Here is an 18,839-nt window from a genome sequence, read left to right on the forward strand (position 1 = left end):
CTATCATTCAAATAAGAGGGATGAAAGATTGGGTCCAGGCCCCCATAGCAATGTCCACTCAACCTCTGTGAACCCAAGATGCTCCTGTTTCTCTGAGATGCCAAAATATTGTCAGGTGGCAGTTTACCTCTGGAGCACATTTACAGTCGGAAACATAGAGCTGGAAGGGGCCTCAAAGGTCATCTAGTCCAACCCCCTGCACAATGCAGGAAATTCACAACTACCTTCTGCCCCACTCCCCCAGTGATTCCTGCTTTATGCCCAGAGGAAGGCAAAAAAAACATCAGGATCCCTGGCCAATCTGGCCTGGAGGGAAATTCCTTCCTGACCCCAAAGTGGCGATCAACATTACCCTGGGCATGTAAGAAGAGGTCACAAGAGCTGAGCACTGAGTCATCCCTTCCCGCCCTCATGATCTTCCTGAACTCACAGAATCAGCAGTGGTGCATCTAACCAGATTCCCCTGTAAAGATGAGTTAGGAACTCATTCCCAGAGAACTGTTTCCCTGCCTCACAAATAAGTGCCCCCAAAGTGACTGGAGAACAAAACGCTACTTCAGCCTGCCTATGCACACAGACCTACCTACATGAGCCATTTCTGAAAGGGAGAGCCACCGGTCATTCAGTGAATACAACCCTTTTCGGCTGGAGGCAATTCTGAATCATCACAGGCAAACCAGAATCACAAAACTGAATAAACTGATTGCATGAAAAATGAATTCTGCCCCCCAGGGTTGCCAACCTCCAGGTGGCACCTGGAGATCTCCTGCTGTTACCACTGATCTCCAGACAACCAAGATCAGTTCCCCTGGAGAACACGGCTGCTTGGGAGGGTGGACTCCGTGGCGTTTACCCCACAGGGGTCCCTGTCCTCCCCAAGCTCAATCCCCAAACCTACAGGAGTTTCCCTACCTGGATCTGGCAATCCTACCCCCCCATCCCCGAGGGGGCCGGGGAAACCTGGCTGGGGAAACCTGGCAACCCTACCCCCACCTTTTTGAAAACACACGTACGCCTTAGCCTGATTCAGACCTTGGTCAGTATTGTCTACTCTGACTGGCAGCTGCTCTGCAGGGTGAAGATCACCTGATCTTTTTTTTACTGGTGATCCCAGGGATCAAATCTAGAACCTTCTGCATGCAAAACAAGCACCCCACCACTGAACCATGGCCTCTCTCTTGCCAACGGCATTTTGTATATTTATAGAGTTTCTAGCCAGTATTTATTTATTTATTTTTGCTTCGCACCTACCATTCTGCTTGGCGGTTTCATAATCTTCTTTGCACACCAGGCGCCCGTCTTCCATGAGGTAGAACTCGTCACCTGTGGCCAGTTGGCGGTTGCAGATGATGCAAGCAAAGCAGTGTAGATGATAGACAAAGTCCTGGGCTTTCCTGACCACCTGTGTTGGCGGGATCCCCTGCTGGCACGCTGTGCATTTTGTACCAAAACGCCTGCAATGCAAGAGGAAAAGAGACAGAGCTGGGTAGGTGCTGCAGGGGAAAGACACTGACTGCGCTATCAGGTGCAAAGTTCGGCTTCTGAAAATTTCAGCCTTCATTTAAAAAAAAAGAAAGATTCCAGCCCTTATGGCTATAAAGAAAAGATTGGAAGTGCGTGGCCTCTTGAAAGCTTAGAAGTCAGGGAAGTTCCCGAAGAAGATTTCCAGGGTTAAAGGCAGGGTTGCCAACCTCCAGGTGGGGCCTGGGAGTTCTCCCACAATATTGACTGATCTCCAGACTACAGAGATCAGTTCCCCTGGAGAAAACGGCAGCTTTGCAGGGCAAACTCTATGGTGTACCATAGATCCTAGGTGAAACCCATCCCCAAATTCCCCCCCCCTCTACAAGCACCACCCCCAAATCTCCAGAAATTTCCGAAGCTGGAGATGGCATAGGGTTGCCAGGGCCCTCTTTGGGACCTGAGGGATGTTTTTGGAGCAGAGCCAAAGCAGCCATTTTCTCCAGGGGAACTGATCTCTATTGGCTGGAGATCAGTTGTAATAGCAGGAGATCTCCAGCTAGTACCTGGTGGTTGGCAACCCTAAATTGGCAAGCCTAGCTGAAGGTGAGGGTTACGTTCCCTGCATAGCCCCTTGAACCTCCCAAAGATCAGCAAAAACAGAATAAACGACTTCATTTTTATACAAGAAAACATATGCAAAATAAGGAGTGTGCAAATTTGCGAGACATATGCAGGATGCAACATTTTGCATTTCCTGGATTGCCTGGAAACCGAATTTTAATTTGGGAGGGGCATGGAGTGCCACCACTCTGCCTGCAGCCAAACAATAGTTAAGGAATGATTCACCATCATTAGCAAGAGAGGCCAGAAGAATTTTTGGAGGTGGCCAGCCCTCAAAACCGGGAGAAAGCACTGCCGTGGAGGAAGGGGCAGAGTTTAAAACAGCAATCAACCCAATTATGCATGACATTTCACACTGCAGGGCTTCATCTTCTTCAGTGGAAAAAGACGAGCCTAATGCATCCGAGGAAGCGTTGACTTTAATGGACCTTTTAACTCTAGTCGGCTCAGCCTGTGCAATTGCCCCCAAACAGTCGGTATTTAGTTATATTTGTAATCCCACTTTCCAGGCCCAAAAAAAAAGCCTTTCAAAGCAGCTCATATCAATTAAAATTCCGTAGACAGGGCTTCTGACAGGTGCTGCATATAAACACGCATTGAACACGCAAGGCCCGGTATGGCTGACTGCATGGCTGAGCAGACAAGGGAAAGGAAGGAAATCAGAACCACCGGAGGAGTTGTTAGCAAGTCCTGTTGGGGCTGCACTGATCTTTCTTTGCTAGTCATATTCCTGGTGTAAGACGGGTGGTGTGCACACTCCATATTTCATAGTCATTAACAGGGTCGCCAACCTCCAGGTACAAGCTGGAGAGCTCCTACTATTACAACTGATCTGCAGCCGATAGAGATCAGTTCACCTGGAGAAAATGGCCGCTGTGGCAACTGGACTCTATGGCATTGAAGTCCCTCCCCAAGCCCCGCCCTCCTCAGGCTCCACCCCCAAAACCTCCCACCCATGGCAAAGAGGGACCTGGCAACCCCAAGCGGCTCCAATGCAGGAGGTGATTGCTTTATGGCCTTGAGTTGCTAGATCCAGGTTGGGAAATCTCTGGAGACTTGGGGATGGAACATGGGGAGGGACCTCAGCGAGTTAACAATGCCATAGAGTCCACCCTCCAAAGCATCCTGGGGAACTGATCTCTGTAGTCTGGAGATGAGCTGTGATTCTCCCATTGCTGCTCGGAGCAGCGGCAGACAACAAGGGTTGCCGGCAAAGCTGTCTCCCACCACAACATGAGACCTGGCAACCCTAGCAGGATATGATGCCATTAAGTCCACCCTCCGAAGCAGCCCTGTTCTTCAGGGAGTCTGTAGTCTGGAGGTCAGTTATAATTCCAGAAGGTCGCCAAACCCCACCTGGATGTTGGCAACCCCATATGGCCTGAACGGGTCACAGCAGCTGCCCTGCCTGCCCAGGTGCCCTGTCTCCGCCTCTGCTCTGTTGGAATGTAGCCATGCCTTTGTCTACAAAGAAGAACTGGAAAGAAAATAATGCAGGAGGCAGCAAGTTCTAGCACAGGGGTCCCCAGCCTTTCTGAGCCTGAAGGGTAGGGTTGCCAGGTCCCTCTTCACTGCTGGCGGGAGGTTTTTGGGGCGGAGCCTGGGGAGGGGAGGGACTTCAATGCCATAGAGTCCAACTGCCAAAGCAGCCATTTTCTCCAGGTGAACTGATCTCTAACAGGAGATCTCCAGCTTGTACCTGGAGGTTGGCAACCCTACTGGGGGGAGTACAAAATGACACACGCCATATACTTTATACATATTATATGCATATAATCAACAACTCTTTTAAATTATCGAATAAATTATGTTGACCTCTATGAAATGTTAACGAATAATAACACTTTTGCATTATTTTATCTATCTACAATGTTTGAATATTCCCTCAATCCCTCTCCACACCCAAGGAGAAAGTTTTTCAGCCTCGCCTCTTCCCGGACATTTTTTTTAAAACGCAGCACACATAATTTTGACATGGGAAACACCAAACAAACCTCACGCTCCTTCGCAGCCTGATAAAGTACAGCCCAAGAAAAGCTTTATCTGGAAATTATGCTGCTAGAAGCTAAAATGATTAAACGGAAGCTACTGAACTTTAGTCGCTGGAAAAGCCTCACTGGAAAAAAATAATAATGCCAGGGCAAAGTTGAAGGCAGCAGGAAAAGAGGAAGACCCACCATGAGATGGATGGACGCAATAAGGGAAGCCACGGCCCTCAGTTTGCGTGACCTGAGCAAGGCTGTTAATGAGAGGACGTTTTGGAGGTCTTTGATTCATAAGTCAGAAGCGACTTGATGGCACATAACCCACATGAACAGGCCCTCCATTTTTGTCCCCAACCCTTCCCAAGGTAGGGTTGCCAACTGCCAGGTAGTAGCAGGAGATCTCCTGCTAATACAACTAATCTCCAGCCGATAGAGATCAGATCACCTGGGGGGAAAACGGCCGCTTGGGCAATTGGACTCTATGGCATTGAAGTCCCTCCCCTCCCCAAACCCCGCCCTCCTCAGGCTACGCCCCAAAAATCTCCCACCGGTGGCGAAGAGGGACCTGGCAACCCTATCCCAAGGTGTAAAATCAGGCTTTTTGGGGAAGGTCAAGCCTATCAAATGAGGGACAGGTCTACCCCTGCTCAGGTTTCCAGCACTGCAGAGAATATTTCATGGACAAAAGGCTGGAACACACCTTGGCCTGGATTTCAAGAATGCCCTGTGGCTTCTACCAACTGACTGTACTTCCACTGGCGCACAGCTATAAACCACAAATGCCCACTGGCTTTCCACCATCTTCCTAAATACCTCTGACAGTTATTGGTAGACTTTGTCCCCCTTTTTTTTTCATTGTTCAAATATACATGAAAAATGTATCAAGTGTAAACCTTTAAAAAAAATTAAACCGTGTGTGAATCAATCTTAAAAGCTGCTTCCAGTGCCAGAGCATCCCTAGACAAGCTTGTGCACATGATTTCCGGCTGGGATGCATTGTCCTTCTCTTCCCATCAGAAAAGGACTCTGTTCCTATATCCTGAGACTGCACATACCCATAAAGTCACGTTAATGCAACGTTAAGAAGTCACATCTATTTTAAGCGCCGGAAAAGCAGAGTCAGAAGGCTATAATTCAGCCGCACCGTACCTTGATTTTTATGTCCTGCCCTCTCAAACCTAAACTGAACATAATTAAGCTGCAAAGACAGGAAAAGAGAACATAAAAGCAAAGGGGGCAAATTCTTCTCTTCTTTCCTATTAAAGTTAACGTGCAAACACTGGCTTAGCGGCAAAATTCAGGAGTGGGAACTACTACTCAGTTACTCCCCATTTACAAAGTATGTACCCACTGTGTCCTGCAGTCCCTCTGCGCAATAACCACTCTTGCCTGAATGCATATTGTAACTAATGTGCCTGTATAAAAACAATGGCCACTTGCTTCCACCATGCATCGGCTTTTGACATGGACCTGTAATGAGATCCGTAGAGAATACAGTCCTGTGAAATGATATGATGTGCAGATTTTGGGGCCGCCGTATCCTAAGACCTCAACATCAGCAGGGCTCGCCAACAGCAGACTTCAGAGATGATGGCATATCTTCAAGTTATGGCCATGTAACTTGATGATACGCCAGCACAGCACTTAATCATCATCCTGAGCGCTTGCAAAAGAACTCAGGAAAAACCACACTGGATCAGACTAAGGCCCATCAAGTCCAGCAGTCTGTTTACACAGTGGCCAACCAGGTGCCTCTAGGAAGCCCCCAAACAAGACGACTGCAGCAGCACCATCCTGCCTGTGTTCCAAAGCACCTAATCTAATAGGCCTGCTCCTCTGATCCTGGAGAGAATAGCTATGCATCATGAGTAGTATTCATTTAGACTAGCAGCCCTGGATAGCCCCATCCTCCATAAGAACATAAGAAAGGTCCTACTGGATCAGACCAAGGCCCATCAAGTCCAGCAGTCTATTCACACAGTGGCCAACTGGGAGCCTCTAGGAAGCCCACCAACAAGACGACTGCAGCAGCACTGTCCTGCCAGTGTTCCACAGCACCTAATCTAATGGGCATGCTATCAGGTTGGGATTTAGGGTGGAGCTGTGAACGACTAACTCCACCTGACTGAACTTACCTGTGGTCTCCTGCTGAGGCCCTGAGCTATATGTCCTCATTGACTGAAGTGAGGCTGGCGGCACATAGACTAGAATATGGGGCCTTTTCAGCTATGGTGCCCAGGTCATCGAATTTGTCCCTCTCCCCCCTCCCCCACAGTTTGCCAGGCTCCCTCCCATCTTATGTTTGAATGCTCGTTAATAAAAAAAAAATTTTTTTTGTCGTCCAGGAGGCATTTCAGGGCAGGTAAGCCTTTTTTATTATTCCCTTGCAGCTGCTGACAGTTGCTTGTAGTAGCTGCTTTGACGGCCATGTCCTTGTAGTGTCTGCTACATTAATGAAGGGGAGGTATTATAAGCATTCTCAAATAAATGCAGATGCAAGAATTGCTTTGCCTGCTGTTTCATTATGCAGGCATTTGATCTTATTTTTGAGATAGGTGGTTTTATTATTTTATTTCACAGGGCTTTTAACAGGGTATAAACTACAGCTATCTCGGGGGTGGGGGGTGATCCAGATTTTTATTGTGTTGGTTTTAAATTATGGTGTTTTTACTTATGATTTGTCAGCCATCTTGAAAGGTAAGATGTAAATGTATTAACGAATAAATAAAATAAAATATATCATTGTGATGGACTGTATCCTTTATTCTGTTACCTACCCTTGAGTACTGTGTATATAATAGAAAGGTGATGGGGAGGTATAATAAGCATTCTCAAATAAATACAGATGCAAGAATTGCCTGGGTAGATCAGACCAAAGGATCCATCTAGTCCAGAATCTGATTTCCAACAGCAGCCGGCCACATGTCTCTGGCAAGCTCACAAGGTGATAGCTAATTCCCTCTTGCTGATCCCCTGCACTCTGGTAATCAAAGGAACTCTATACCACTTCCGTGTGGGAAAGTTCCATTTCCATGGTTAATCACTGTCAATAGACTTTTCCACGGAGAACGCGCTGGTCTCCCCAGCTACCGCACAAAAGAGCAGCTAAAAAAAGGAATCCTGGGCGCCTGGTGGCTGGGAAACCTTAGCAGGTGCCGGAGTCTCTTATTACCGAACGAAAACACAAATTGCCCCACGTGGCAAGCCAATGAGGTCATGCTAACCGATCGCTAGCTTTTCAGATGAGAAGGCCTTGCTTTACATGATCTTAGGAAACAAGCCCTGCATAATTTCATTTATTTATTTTATATTCGCATTTACAGCCTGCCCTCTTCCCCGGTCAAACCAGGCTCAGGGTGGGTTACAACCTCTAAAATAAACAAAAAACGTAAAACATTAAAATATCAGTAATTAAAACACAATAAGTTAAAACCATTTAAAACAAGATGGCATTGAGATAGTAGTAGAATCATAGAATCCTAAAGTTGGAAGGGACCACCAGGGTCATCTAGTCCAACTCCCATGCAGGAAATTCACAACTACCTCCCATACACACCCCCAGTGACCCTTACTCCATTCCTAGAAGATGGCCAAGCTGCCCTCCCTCTCATGATTTGCTCTGGTTAGACCTAACCTAGAGTATTGTGTTCAGTTTTTGGCACCACACTTTAAGAAGGATGTAGACAAGCTGGAACGTGTCCAGAGGAGGGCAACAAAGATGGTGAGGGGTCTGGAGACCATGAGGAAAGGTTGAAGGAGCTGGGTATGTTTAGCCTGAAGAGGAGAAGACTGAGAGGGGATATGATAACCATCTTCAAGTACTTGAAGGGCTGTCCTATAGAGGAGGGTGCTGAGTTGTTTTCTGTTGTGCCAGAAGGTCAGACCAGAACCAACGGGTTGAAATTAAATCAAAAGAGTTTCTGTCTTGACATTAGGAAAAAATTTCTAACAGTTAGAGCGGTTCCTCAGTGGAACAGACTTCCTCGAGAGGTGGTAAGTGCTCCTTCCCTGGAGGTTTTTAAGCAGAGGCTAGGTGGCCATCTCTCGACAATGCTGATTCTATTACCTTGGGCAATTCATGGGAGGGAGGGCATCTTGGCATTTTCTAGGGGTCACTGGGTGTGTGTGGGTGAGGTAGCTGTGAATTTCCTGCATTGTGCAGAGGGTTGGACTAGATGGCCCTGGTGGTCCCTTCCAACTCTATGATTCTATGATTCTAAGATGGTTATATCACCATCTTTGTTGCCCTCCTCTGGACACGTTCCAGCTTGTCTACATCTTTCTTAAATTGCAGTGCCCAAAACTGTACACAGTAAGCTAGGTGAGGTCTAACCAGAGCAGAGTAAAGCAACTGCTGTGGACTGGTCAGCAGGATCACCCCCACAGATGACAAGTGGAGGGGAAAGGGATGAGGGATTTCAGCCCTGCTGATATAATGAAAAGGTTTGTAAGTGGCTGGAGGGTGATTCATACAAGCAGGGCCAGTTCCATGTTGTTGTTGTTTTTTTGGGGGGGGGCTAGCCAGAGAGTTCTCAGGGGCCCCCTCCACTCCTCTGCCCATCACCAGGAACTCATGTCCTTCCACACACCTGCATGCCTTCCACCTGCTTGGGTGTCCTTCCCTTGTCTGCTCACAAGAACTCCCAGTGCTCATGCTCACATGAGCAGAGTGACATGTGGCTGAGGGCCTGAAAGGGTTGGGGAACCCAGCCCCAACCCATGAAAAATTGTCTCATCCAGCCTGGCCCTAACTCCTCATCACAGAAGCACAAGGAGAAAAGAGTGCTCGTATCTTCTGAGCATACATCATGACTGTTACTCGTCCACTTTTACGGTACGTCCTAACTACGCAGTATAGCTCAGTTGGGTTTTCACACATGCATGTTCTCACACAGCCTGTTTGTGTTCTACTACCACAGACCACACAGTCTACTCAGCAGGCAATTGTTTAACTAGATAATTAAATCACCCACAGATCATATCAATTAGTCATAAATGAGTGCTGCATTTAAATGAAACCCTGTTTGTCCAAGTTCACCTAAGTAGCCCCTAGTGAGGCCAACAGATGCTGATAGGTGTGGAATTGGCAGCATCTTTGCACATGTGCAGTTTTACAAAACCGGACGCAAATAAAATATTCAGCAGACATTCACAGCTGTTCAGCACAACTGTTCAGCTCACATTTGACCTTTGAATACAGTAAGTTCGGCTCTTGAATGCATTCATGCCGAAATCTGCAGCATCTCTATTATGGACCCAAGAAAGGGCTCTGAACCTAGCACAGCTCCAGGTAGATCACTAAACTAAATCCCAGCCTCTGGCTTGGGCCGTTCTGCTCAAGTTTCAGAGAACCTAACATGCCATCTCTTCAGTCCTGGATGTTTTGGCTCCCTAGGGTTACCAGCTCCAGGTTAAGAAATACCTGGAGATTTTGGGAGTGTAGCCTAAAGAGGGCATGGTTTGGGGAAGGGAGGGACTTCAATGGGATATAATGCCATAGAGTCCACCTTCCAAAGCAGCCATTTTCTCCGGGCGAACTGATCTCTGTCACCTGGAAATCAGTTGTAATGTTGATGTAAATATTGTAAATAATTATAGTGATAAGAATAAGAATTGAAACTTTAAAAAATGTAGTTTATTTATTTGTTGTGAGCCTATGTGCTGCCGTTTTCCTACACCGCCTAGAGGTTGGCAACCCTATAGCTCCCTCTAGAATCATAGAATCTTTAGTTGGAAGGGACCACCAGGGTCATCTAGTCCAACCCCCTGCACAATGCAGGAAATTAACAACTACCTCCCCCCACATCCCCAGTGACCCCAACCCTCCCCCCGCCATGCAGGATCCCACAATCAAAGCACTCCCGACAGATGGCCATCTAGCCTCTGCTTAAAGACCTCCAAAGACGGGGACTCCACCACCCTCCGAGGCAGCACATTCCACCGTTGAACAGCCCTCACCGTCAGGAAGTTCTTTCTAATGTTTAGGTGGAATCGCTTTTCTATTAGTTTTAATCCATTACTCCATGTCCTAGTCTCTGGAGCAACAGAGAACAAGCTAGTTCCTTCATCAACATGACATCCCTTCAAATATGTAAACATGGCTATCATGTCTCCCCTCAACCTTCTCTTCTCCAAACTAAACAAACCCAACTCCCTAAGTCTCTCCTCATAGGGCATGGATTCCAGACCTTTTACCATTCTGGTCGCCCTCCTCTGGACACGCTCCAACTTGTCAACATCCTTCTTAAATTGTGGAGCCCAAAATTGGACACAGTATTCCAAGTGAGGTCTGACCAATGCAGAATACAGTGGTAGTATTACTTCCCTTGATCTAGACACAATACTCCTATTGATGCAGCCCAGAATTGCATTGGCCTTCTTAGCCGCCATATCACACTGTTGACTCATGTTCAGTTTGTGCTCCCTAAGTCTTTCACTGCACATTTGCACTTTTGCACCTATGTGATAAATTGTCAAGCACCTGGAGGTTGGCAACCCTAGTTCCACCTGACTAGGGGTGGCAAGACCAACTCTTCTAAAGAAAAGGGGAAACCCTAGGTTTGGGAGATGGGGAAGGAAGCATATATAAGAGCTGGCCTGAGTCCCACTCCCTCCTCTTTGGAGGCCAAGTAGGAATTTTTTCCCCTTCTGGTGGATTGGCACCAGCCCAGACGGGTTTTTTTTTTTTTGCCTACTCTACTCTGAAAAGGGTAACAGGAAATCTACCAGTTTCCTACTGCCCAGGCATTGGTATTCCATATTGGCGGAAGCAGTGCAGGTCAAGTTGCTTGAATGGTACGCAGTACTGCTTAGGTGAGCACCCTGGGGCATAAGAACATAAGAAAGGCCCTGCTGGATCAGACCAAGGTCCATCAAGTCCAGCAGTCTGTTCACACAGTGGCCAACCAGGTGCCTCTAGGAAGCCCACAAACAAGACGACTGCAGCAGCACCGTCCTGCCCGTGTTCCATCGCACCCAAAATAATAGGCATGCTCCACTGATACTAGAGAGAATAGGTATGCATCATGACTAGTAACCATTTTGACTACTAGCCATGGATAGCCCTCTCCTCCATAAACATGTCCACTCCCCTCTTAAATCCTTCCAAGTTGGCAGCCATCACATCACCTTAACCGCTTTCTTTCCAGTGTGTCATAAACAGACAGAATTAACAAGGGGCACCTGTGCCAGATGGATTTGGGTGTAAAAGGACTGTTTTCAAACTTATATACCCATGAAGTTCTGAGAGCGACCTTCAACGTACTTTAAACTGCAGTACAGAACAAGATCAAAATAATATCCATGTATATCATCAAGGGCACTTCAAATCAGCAGCTTCTCCAGCAAATATAAAAAAGCCTCTGCAACTGATTCCCAAATCCAAGACAAACACTAACTCCTGAGTCAAAAAGGCCTCACACCCCAAAGGCCCAACTACTCAGCAAAGCCTTTACCAGCCTTTGGAAAATAAAAAGAAAACTGGTTTGGTGGGACTCTTTCAGGAAGGAGTTTAGCAAACAGGGATCCACTGCACGGTGGGAGGTTTTGAGGAGCCTGAGGAGGGTGGGGTTTGGGGAGCCTGAGGAGGGCGGGGTTTGGGGAGGGGAGAGACTTCAATGCCATAGAGTCCAATTGCCAAAGTGGCCATTTTCTCCAGGTGACCTGATCTCTATCGGCTGGAGGTCAGTTGTAATCGCAGGAGCTCTCCAGCTACTACCTGGAGGTTGCAATGCAATAACACAGAGACTGGCACAATGCCGCAGATGAAATAAATATAATAAACACAAATTCAAGTTAACAACCACTGGTCTGAGTATGCAAAAATAAAGATGCAGTACACACATCCAAGAGTCCAAATAGGTACTCAGTATAAATGAAGTTTCTTTCTTCTTTATAGATTATGGGGGTTACCGCATTATGTAAGGGGTTACCGCATTATGTATTCCCAGCGATGTATCAAGAGTTTGAAAATGTTATAAAAAACATCACTTTAAAAGGGTTTTTGGATACCACGGCTAAAAAATGGTTGGAAGACAGCTTCACAGCTAAAGGGGCCAAAGTAAGTGCGAACAGTATTTTTTACAATTTCAAACTCTTGATACGTCGCTGGAATAGCTAGTGCGGTAACAGACTATGTTCCTTTCTTCCTGACAGGAGACTATGCCAATCACCAAAGAAGACAATGCCTTTTCTCGAGAAATCCTCGTTTTGAATCGGGTTAACAGAGGAATGGACAGAAAACTCATGCATATCTCCAAGGAACAACCAAAACAGTCTGGGGGTGAACATGAGTGAAAGTATCCTTGCATAAACCTTCCTTCCTTCCTTCCTTCCTTCCTTCTTTTGATTTATATCTCACTCTCTTTCCAAGGCTGGGCTCAGAGCAGCTAACAATCATTAAAACACTCCATCATAATTTACATTCAAACTCATAACATTACACCCTTAAAATCAATAAAATTTAACAGTAAACTGATGAAACCCCTTAAACAAATTGGCACACATTATTAACACACTGGGCCATTGTGAGCCAGGGTGGTGGGGAGAGAGAAGCAATCAGGACCCCTCCAGAAATCAATAAGATGGAACAAAACATAAAGAGAAGGTGGGCAGAGGGGGGGGCAGCTATGATATACACCGTTGCTATCCTCGACCGTAGGCCTGGCGGAACGTCTCAGTCTTACAGGCCCTGCAGAACTGTTAGGGCTGCCAACCTCCAGGTACTAGCTGGAGATCTCCTGCTATTACAACTGATCTCCAGCCAATAGAGATCAGTTCACCTGGAGAAAATGGCCGCTTTGGCCATTAGATTCTATGGCATTGAAGTCCCTCCCCTCCCCAAATCCCACCCTCCTCAGGATCGACCCTAGAATCCTCCTGCTGGTGGTGAAGAGGGACCTGGCAACCCTAGGAACTATGTCAAATCCCGCAGGGATTTCTCTCCTTCGTTGGAATAGGACATCCTTCAAAAGACCTCAGTAGGTATCCCCCTGGGGTCTGTAGGGAGCACCTGTTTGGAGACAGCTGTCTTCAACGCGGGAAGCGGCTTGGCTTGAAACTTCCTAACATTTTTAGGAACATTCCAACATTTTGTCATTGGATGCACTGTGTTGTGGTAGGGATGCCAACCTCCAGGTGGGACCTGGGGCTGCCCTGGAATTGCAGTTCAGACAACAGATATTAGTTCCTCTGGAGAAAATGGATGTTTTGGAGGGTGGCCTCTATGGCATTGTATCACACTGAGGTCCCTGTCCTCCCCAGGCTCCACCCCCAAATTCCCAGTTTCCCAACCTGGATCTGGCAACCCTACCCCCCACCAATTCCCCACCAGTGGCCAGGGGCAACCTGGCAACCCTAGCTGCAGTCCCCATCCACTCTCTGTTCTCAACATTTCAACAGGCTCAACATTTGGCATCAATGAACTAGCATCTTTCCTCAATGGACACTTCTCAGAATGCAAATTCCATTTGCAAGAATGTTCCATGAACCTGAGGGAGGGTGGGATTTGATTTCTGTCGGCTTCCATTCATAGAATCTTCTGGATTCTATACTCCTGTATAATATATTCTATTCCTTCAATGGAATGCGTTTCCATTGTGGGGTGGGGGGGATGCGACAGTAGAATTGGCTCTTATCCTGCGGAGCGATGCTAACACAAGAGTCATTACTTCCTTTTTAAACCTGCTTATGCAATGCCATTAGAAAGATTTTAAATCAAAGCAAACACACATTTTTGCAGGTTAGATCAAACAGCCATTCCCCCCCCCCCCGCACTTTCATCCCTGTTCTCCAGAGAGATCCAAACAGCTGGCAAAACGAGGAGGATATTAACTGCTAGATTAAAATGCTCGTTAATGACAGCAAAGGGGCAGCGGAGAACGATCCAGAGAGAGAAAATATTATCTATGGCAATTCTCAGAGTACTGTTCTATTGGGAGTTGTAAAAGCTGTGTAAGTTCTGTAGTGCCGGCCCCCCGCGTGCCCTCTGGGTGCTGAGAAAATGAAATACGCACACAGACCAGGATTCTTCTAGTTTGCCGTTATTGTTGCCTTTCCTATATCAAGACAGATCATTGTTTGAGCTTTCCTTAAGGGTTGCATCTCTTTTTTTGTCAAATGGTTACATCTGGGGGAGGGAACTCACTCGTTTTCGGTAAAAAAAATTCTCAAACATGGTATGTTGCATCCCCGCCCCCCGGTGCATTAGCATGCAAAATTGACACAGTAATTTACCCCTTCAAAAGAAGAAGATGCGATTCAGCTTTTTTGCAAGAAGATATAGGTAACCGAAAGTGATTCTGCCTCCAGTTAAACAAACACTCATTTTTGTTTGTTTCAGGGAGAGTCCTATAACAACGACAACCTCCCTCACCGATTCTCCAAATTTTCAAATGCTTGATGCTTTTAGAAATACACATTATAAAGCCAATTAAAAACAACAATCAAACAAAACAAACCAACAAGAAAGAGGGTCAGTGATGGACCGCCAGATGAAACAGATTTACCTTCTGGCGGAAAACGATGATGGGGACAGATGAATCAACCTGGGGAGGGAATTCCATAATTTTGATTGCACGACCGAGAATGTCCTTTTTCCGGATTGCCGCAAATCAGATGGTAAGGGCACCCAAGAGCCCCTTAAGATGCCCACAGTGATCAGGTAGGTTCATATGGAAGAGGCAGTCCTTTAAGCATTACCTCGGCCCTCACCACTACAGAGTTTGCTCCTTGTGGCCCAGGGTCTACAAACAAGAAGATCAGAAGAAAAGGCCAGGCACGAGAGTCACGTGGACTTGGCTTAGGCACCAAGGAAAAGCAAAACCCAAGCCAAAAGAAGACGTCAAGCGTTGCCCCACTTATTGCTAGCAGTGACAACACAAGAGGCAGGACAAGCTGCTGTTGTCATCTCACAAATCAGAAGGAAACAGCGCTGAGTTGCCTCTCTTTCAGTCAAGGAACCTGTGATTGTGAGTGGGTCACGGAAGAGCTCCTCCTGGCAACTGCCCATCCTAGTCTGTACAGGCATTCTTCCTGCTTGAAGAACCATTGCCCAAGTACATACTCCTCCTTCAGTTGCGTTAGGCCATTGCAGGAGAAAGCAGCAGGCCCAACACACGGGTTTCTTTTAGACTGGCACCAATCCTTGTTCCGTACATCTTACTTAGGGTTGATAGATCTCCTGTCCACAACTGCTACCTCCCATGGATGCCTGGTAGGCTGGTGGGGGAGGGAGTCGAATAAAGCAAAAGTGGCATGATGCTATTTCCAGGGGAAGTAACATCACTCCACGCTAGGATTCAATAGGAATCTTACAGTACCATGATGTCACTTGCTTTGACGGGCAGCTCAAATTCTTTAATTAAGACAGTAAGATTAATTTATTTATGTACATTAAATTTATACCCAGCCCTCCCCGACACTGCCAGGCGTCTTCCAACAGGTAGAGTGGTACACATAAACCTCCCAACTTTAGCAATGTTAAAACATACAGTAGAAGCTTAGAACCCAAGTTAACAAGATGGCATCCTATCTCAATGGCCAGCTCCTATGAATGTTCTCGCCAAGGAGATTTTGCATGGTGTTAATCAGGTGATCAATCACCTCCAAGGCCCACCAGCCTAAGCCAGGGAAGACACCAACAACAGGGATGGAGAAAGGAACAGTAAAGGGTAGGAAAAGATAGGAAGGGTAGGAAAAGGGAAGGCAAGGGGAAGCAGAAAAAGGGCAAGGGGGGCAGGTAGGTCAGCCAATCCATGTCCTGTTGCTGCCCTCAACCATATGCCTGGTGGAACATCTCCATCTTACATGCCCTGCAGAGCTGAGTTAGGTCCCACAGGGCACGGGTCTCACTAGACAGAGAGTTGCACCAGGCTGGGACCAGAGCCAAAAAGGCCCTGGCCCTGGTCGAGGACAGCTGGATGGTTCTAGGGCCAGGGACCACCAGCAAGTTGTTCTCAGCCAAGCACAATACTCTCAGGGGGGTGTAATGGGACAATGCTCACCCCCATCGCGAAGCGTGTGGCCTGGTTGGTGTTTCTACCCTACAAACATGAAGCTGTCTTATACTGAGTCAGAGTCGTGGTCTATCAGGGTTAGTTAGGGTTGCCAGGTCCTTCTTTGCCACCAGCGGGAGGTTTTGGGGGTGGAGCCTGAGGAAGGTGGGATTTGGGGAGGGGAGGGATTTCAATGCCACAGAGTCCAATTGGCAAAGCGGCCATTTTCTCCAGGGGAACTGATCTCTATTGGCTGGAGATCAGTCGTAATAGCAGGAGATCTCTAGCTTTTACCTGGAGGCTATATCAAAATAGACACTTCTGTGTACCTAGCTGTTAAACCCAAATACACACAGAAAATCAAGTACAAAGATTAGCCCGTTCTATAGTCAGAATCAAAATTCAATAATACCATAGAGTCAACATCCATACACAAGAAAATACACTCCTACTACATGGTGTTACAACAATACTTATCAACAGAGGTAAGTTTATATAAAGATGAGTAAATACATATCCAGTCGAATGTTCTGATACTAATATGTTATCTTATATTTTGTCTTATTACAGGATCAACATTCCTTGTTTTATCAACAAATGTCAGGTAGAAGAGGAAGGCGGCCATTTCTGTTCTTATATCTTCATCAGTTCCTCTTCAAATACATGTAGTCATTTTAGTGTATCATCTATGCCCTGTAGCATTTTAGTTGGTACAATCTCCCATTAGGTAGATACTACTACTCCTGCCTAAACAGGCTAGTTTCATGATGTATACAGCATACTGGTTCCTGGCCAGGATTACAACTGATCTCCAGCTGATAGAGATCAGTTCCCCTGGAGAAAATGGCAGTTTTGGCCATTGGACTCTATGGCATTGAATTCCCTCCCCTCCTCAAACCCCGTCCTCCTCAAGCTCTGCCCCCAAAACCTCCCGCCAGTGGCGAAGAGGGACCTGGCAACCCTACCGACTTCCTACCTGATCTTTTTAACTGGAAATGTCAGATACTGAAGCTTGGACCTTCTACATGCTCTGTCTCTGAGCCACAGCCCCACCTGAAAGAACTGTTCCATGATAAATAGGTGTCTGTTTGCAAACCTCTTTGTAACAAACCTGTTTGTTACATTCACATTTTACATATTAAATGTAGGGTGAGATCAGGAAACTACCTGAGAAATTTCACATGTGAAATGGCCCCTTTGGGTAGCCTCCCCTGGCCCATAGAAATAGTTAAAAAAAAAAAAAAAAAAGTATTGGCATAATGCTTCTATGCAGAAAATGGTACTGGTTTCCCCACAAGCAAATTCGGATGTTTCATAACAAACATATGTTGGATAATAAGCCAAAATCCAAGGAAGCAACATTTCTCAGAAAACCTCAGGGCAATCAACGGTAGGCATTAATGTGGGTTTCTTCTGCCCTCTGGCATGGATCAGAACAGATGTCCTTTGATGCAGGCAAGGGAGATTAGATCAAGCAAAGCTATAGTCCAATTTGGGTTTAAAAACTCCATGAGGGGAGAGGGAGTGTGTATTAGAGAGATTTGGGCCTCTAAGAAGGTTAAATTCCCACAAATAGCATTCATCCTGTGGGAACTCTAAAGCAACACAATTCCCTTTATTTAAACCCTTGGCTTTCCTAGTGGACGATCTTAGAGATTCTACCAGGTTATTTATTTTATTTTTTAAAGCCCCAGTGTTTTCCACAAAACATTTTGGTGAGGACTCTGTAGGAGGAGATGAAGCCCCAGGAACCAAAGAACTGTAGATTGCAGAGGTTCTTTAGAAGAAGGAATGATGGTCGAATCAACTTCAGGCCCAATATAGAGACCATGGATAAAGCCTTTACTTGCATTACCAATGGGCATCCACCGCACATGTCAATCATGAAATTACTCAGATTAGAAGAAGAGTTGGTTTTTATATGCCGACTTTCTCTACCATTTAAGGAACAATCAAACCGGCTTACAATCACCTTCCCTTCCCCTCCCCACAACAGACACCCTGTGAGGTAGGTGAGGCTGAGAGAGCTGTGACTAGCCCAAGGTCACCCAGCTGCCTTCATGTGTAGGAGTGGGGAAACAAATCCAGTTCACCAGATTAGCCTCCGCCGCTCATGTGGTGGAGTGGGGAATCAAACCCAGCTCTCCAGATCAGACTCCACCGCTCCAAACCACTGCTTTTAACCACTACACCACGCTGGCTTAATTCATTTAAAGCACACATAGCATCTTTCCACTTTAAAATAAGTCCAGCTACCCATTTTTTAAAAAACCAATAAATTATTAAAATTTAAATATACCTCTTATAGCCACTGGCCATTTGAGAGCCAGTGTGATGTGGTTAAAGCAGCAGGCTAAGATCAGGGAGACCCAGGTTCAAATCCCCACTCAGTCATGGAAGCTCGCTGGGTGAATTTGGGACGGGGATTCTCTGTCTCTCAGCCTATCTCTGATAGGTTGGTTGTTGGGAGGATAAAATGAAGGAGGGGAGAAAGGTGTTGTAAGCCATTTTGCATCCCCACTGGGGAGAAGAGCAGGTTGTAAGTATATAAATAAATAAATAAATTTGCATTGACATGCCAATGGGCTACGGTAGGGTTGCCAGCCACAATTTTTGGGGTGGAGACAGGCATGTTGTTATCATAACACTATGCAATGTCATTTCCAATGAAAAAACAAAAGTAGGAGGGGCTGTGGCTCAGTGGCAGAGCATCTGCTTGGCATGCAGAAGGTCCCAGGTTCAATCCCCGGCATCTCCAGTTAAAGGGACTAGGCAA

The 18,839-nt window shown here is 46.4% G+C and overlaps 1 protein-coding gene across 1 annotated transcript in view; it reads right to left on the reverse strand.

Moving 5' to 3' along the window:
• LHX4 (LIM homeobox 4) overlaps positions 1–18,839 on the reverse strand; it is a 68,864-nt gene that overhangs the window by 13,466 nt on the left and 36,559 nt on the right. Inside the window, exon 3 of the mRNA XM_056844693.1 lies at positions 1,252–1,454. Coding sequence (XP_056700671.1) covers positions 1,252–1,454 — 203 coding nt within the window. The remainder of the gene's footprint in view (positions 1–1,251; positions 1,455–18,839) is intronic.

The sequence above is a fragment of the Euleptes europaea genome, chromosome 2 (assembly GCF_029931775.1).
Source record: "Euleptes europaea isolate rEulEur1 chromosome 2, rEulEur1.hap1, whole genome shotgun sequence".
Classification (NCBI taxonomy): Eukaryota; Metazoa; Chordata; class Lepidosauria; order Squamata; family Sphaerodactylidae; genus Euleptes; species Euleptes europaea.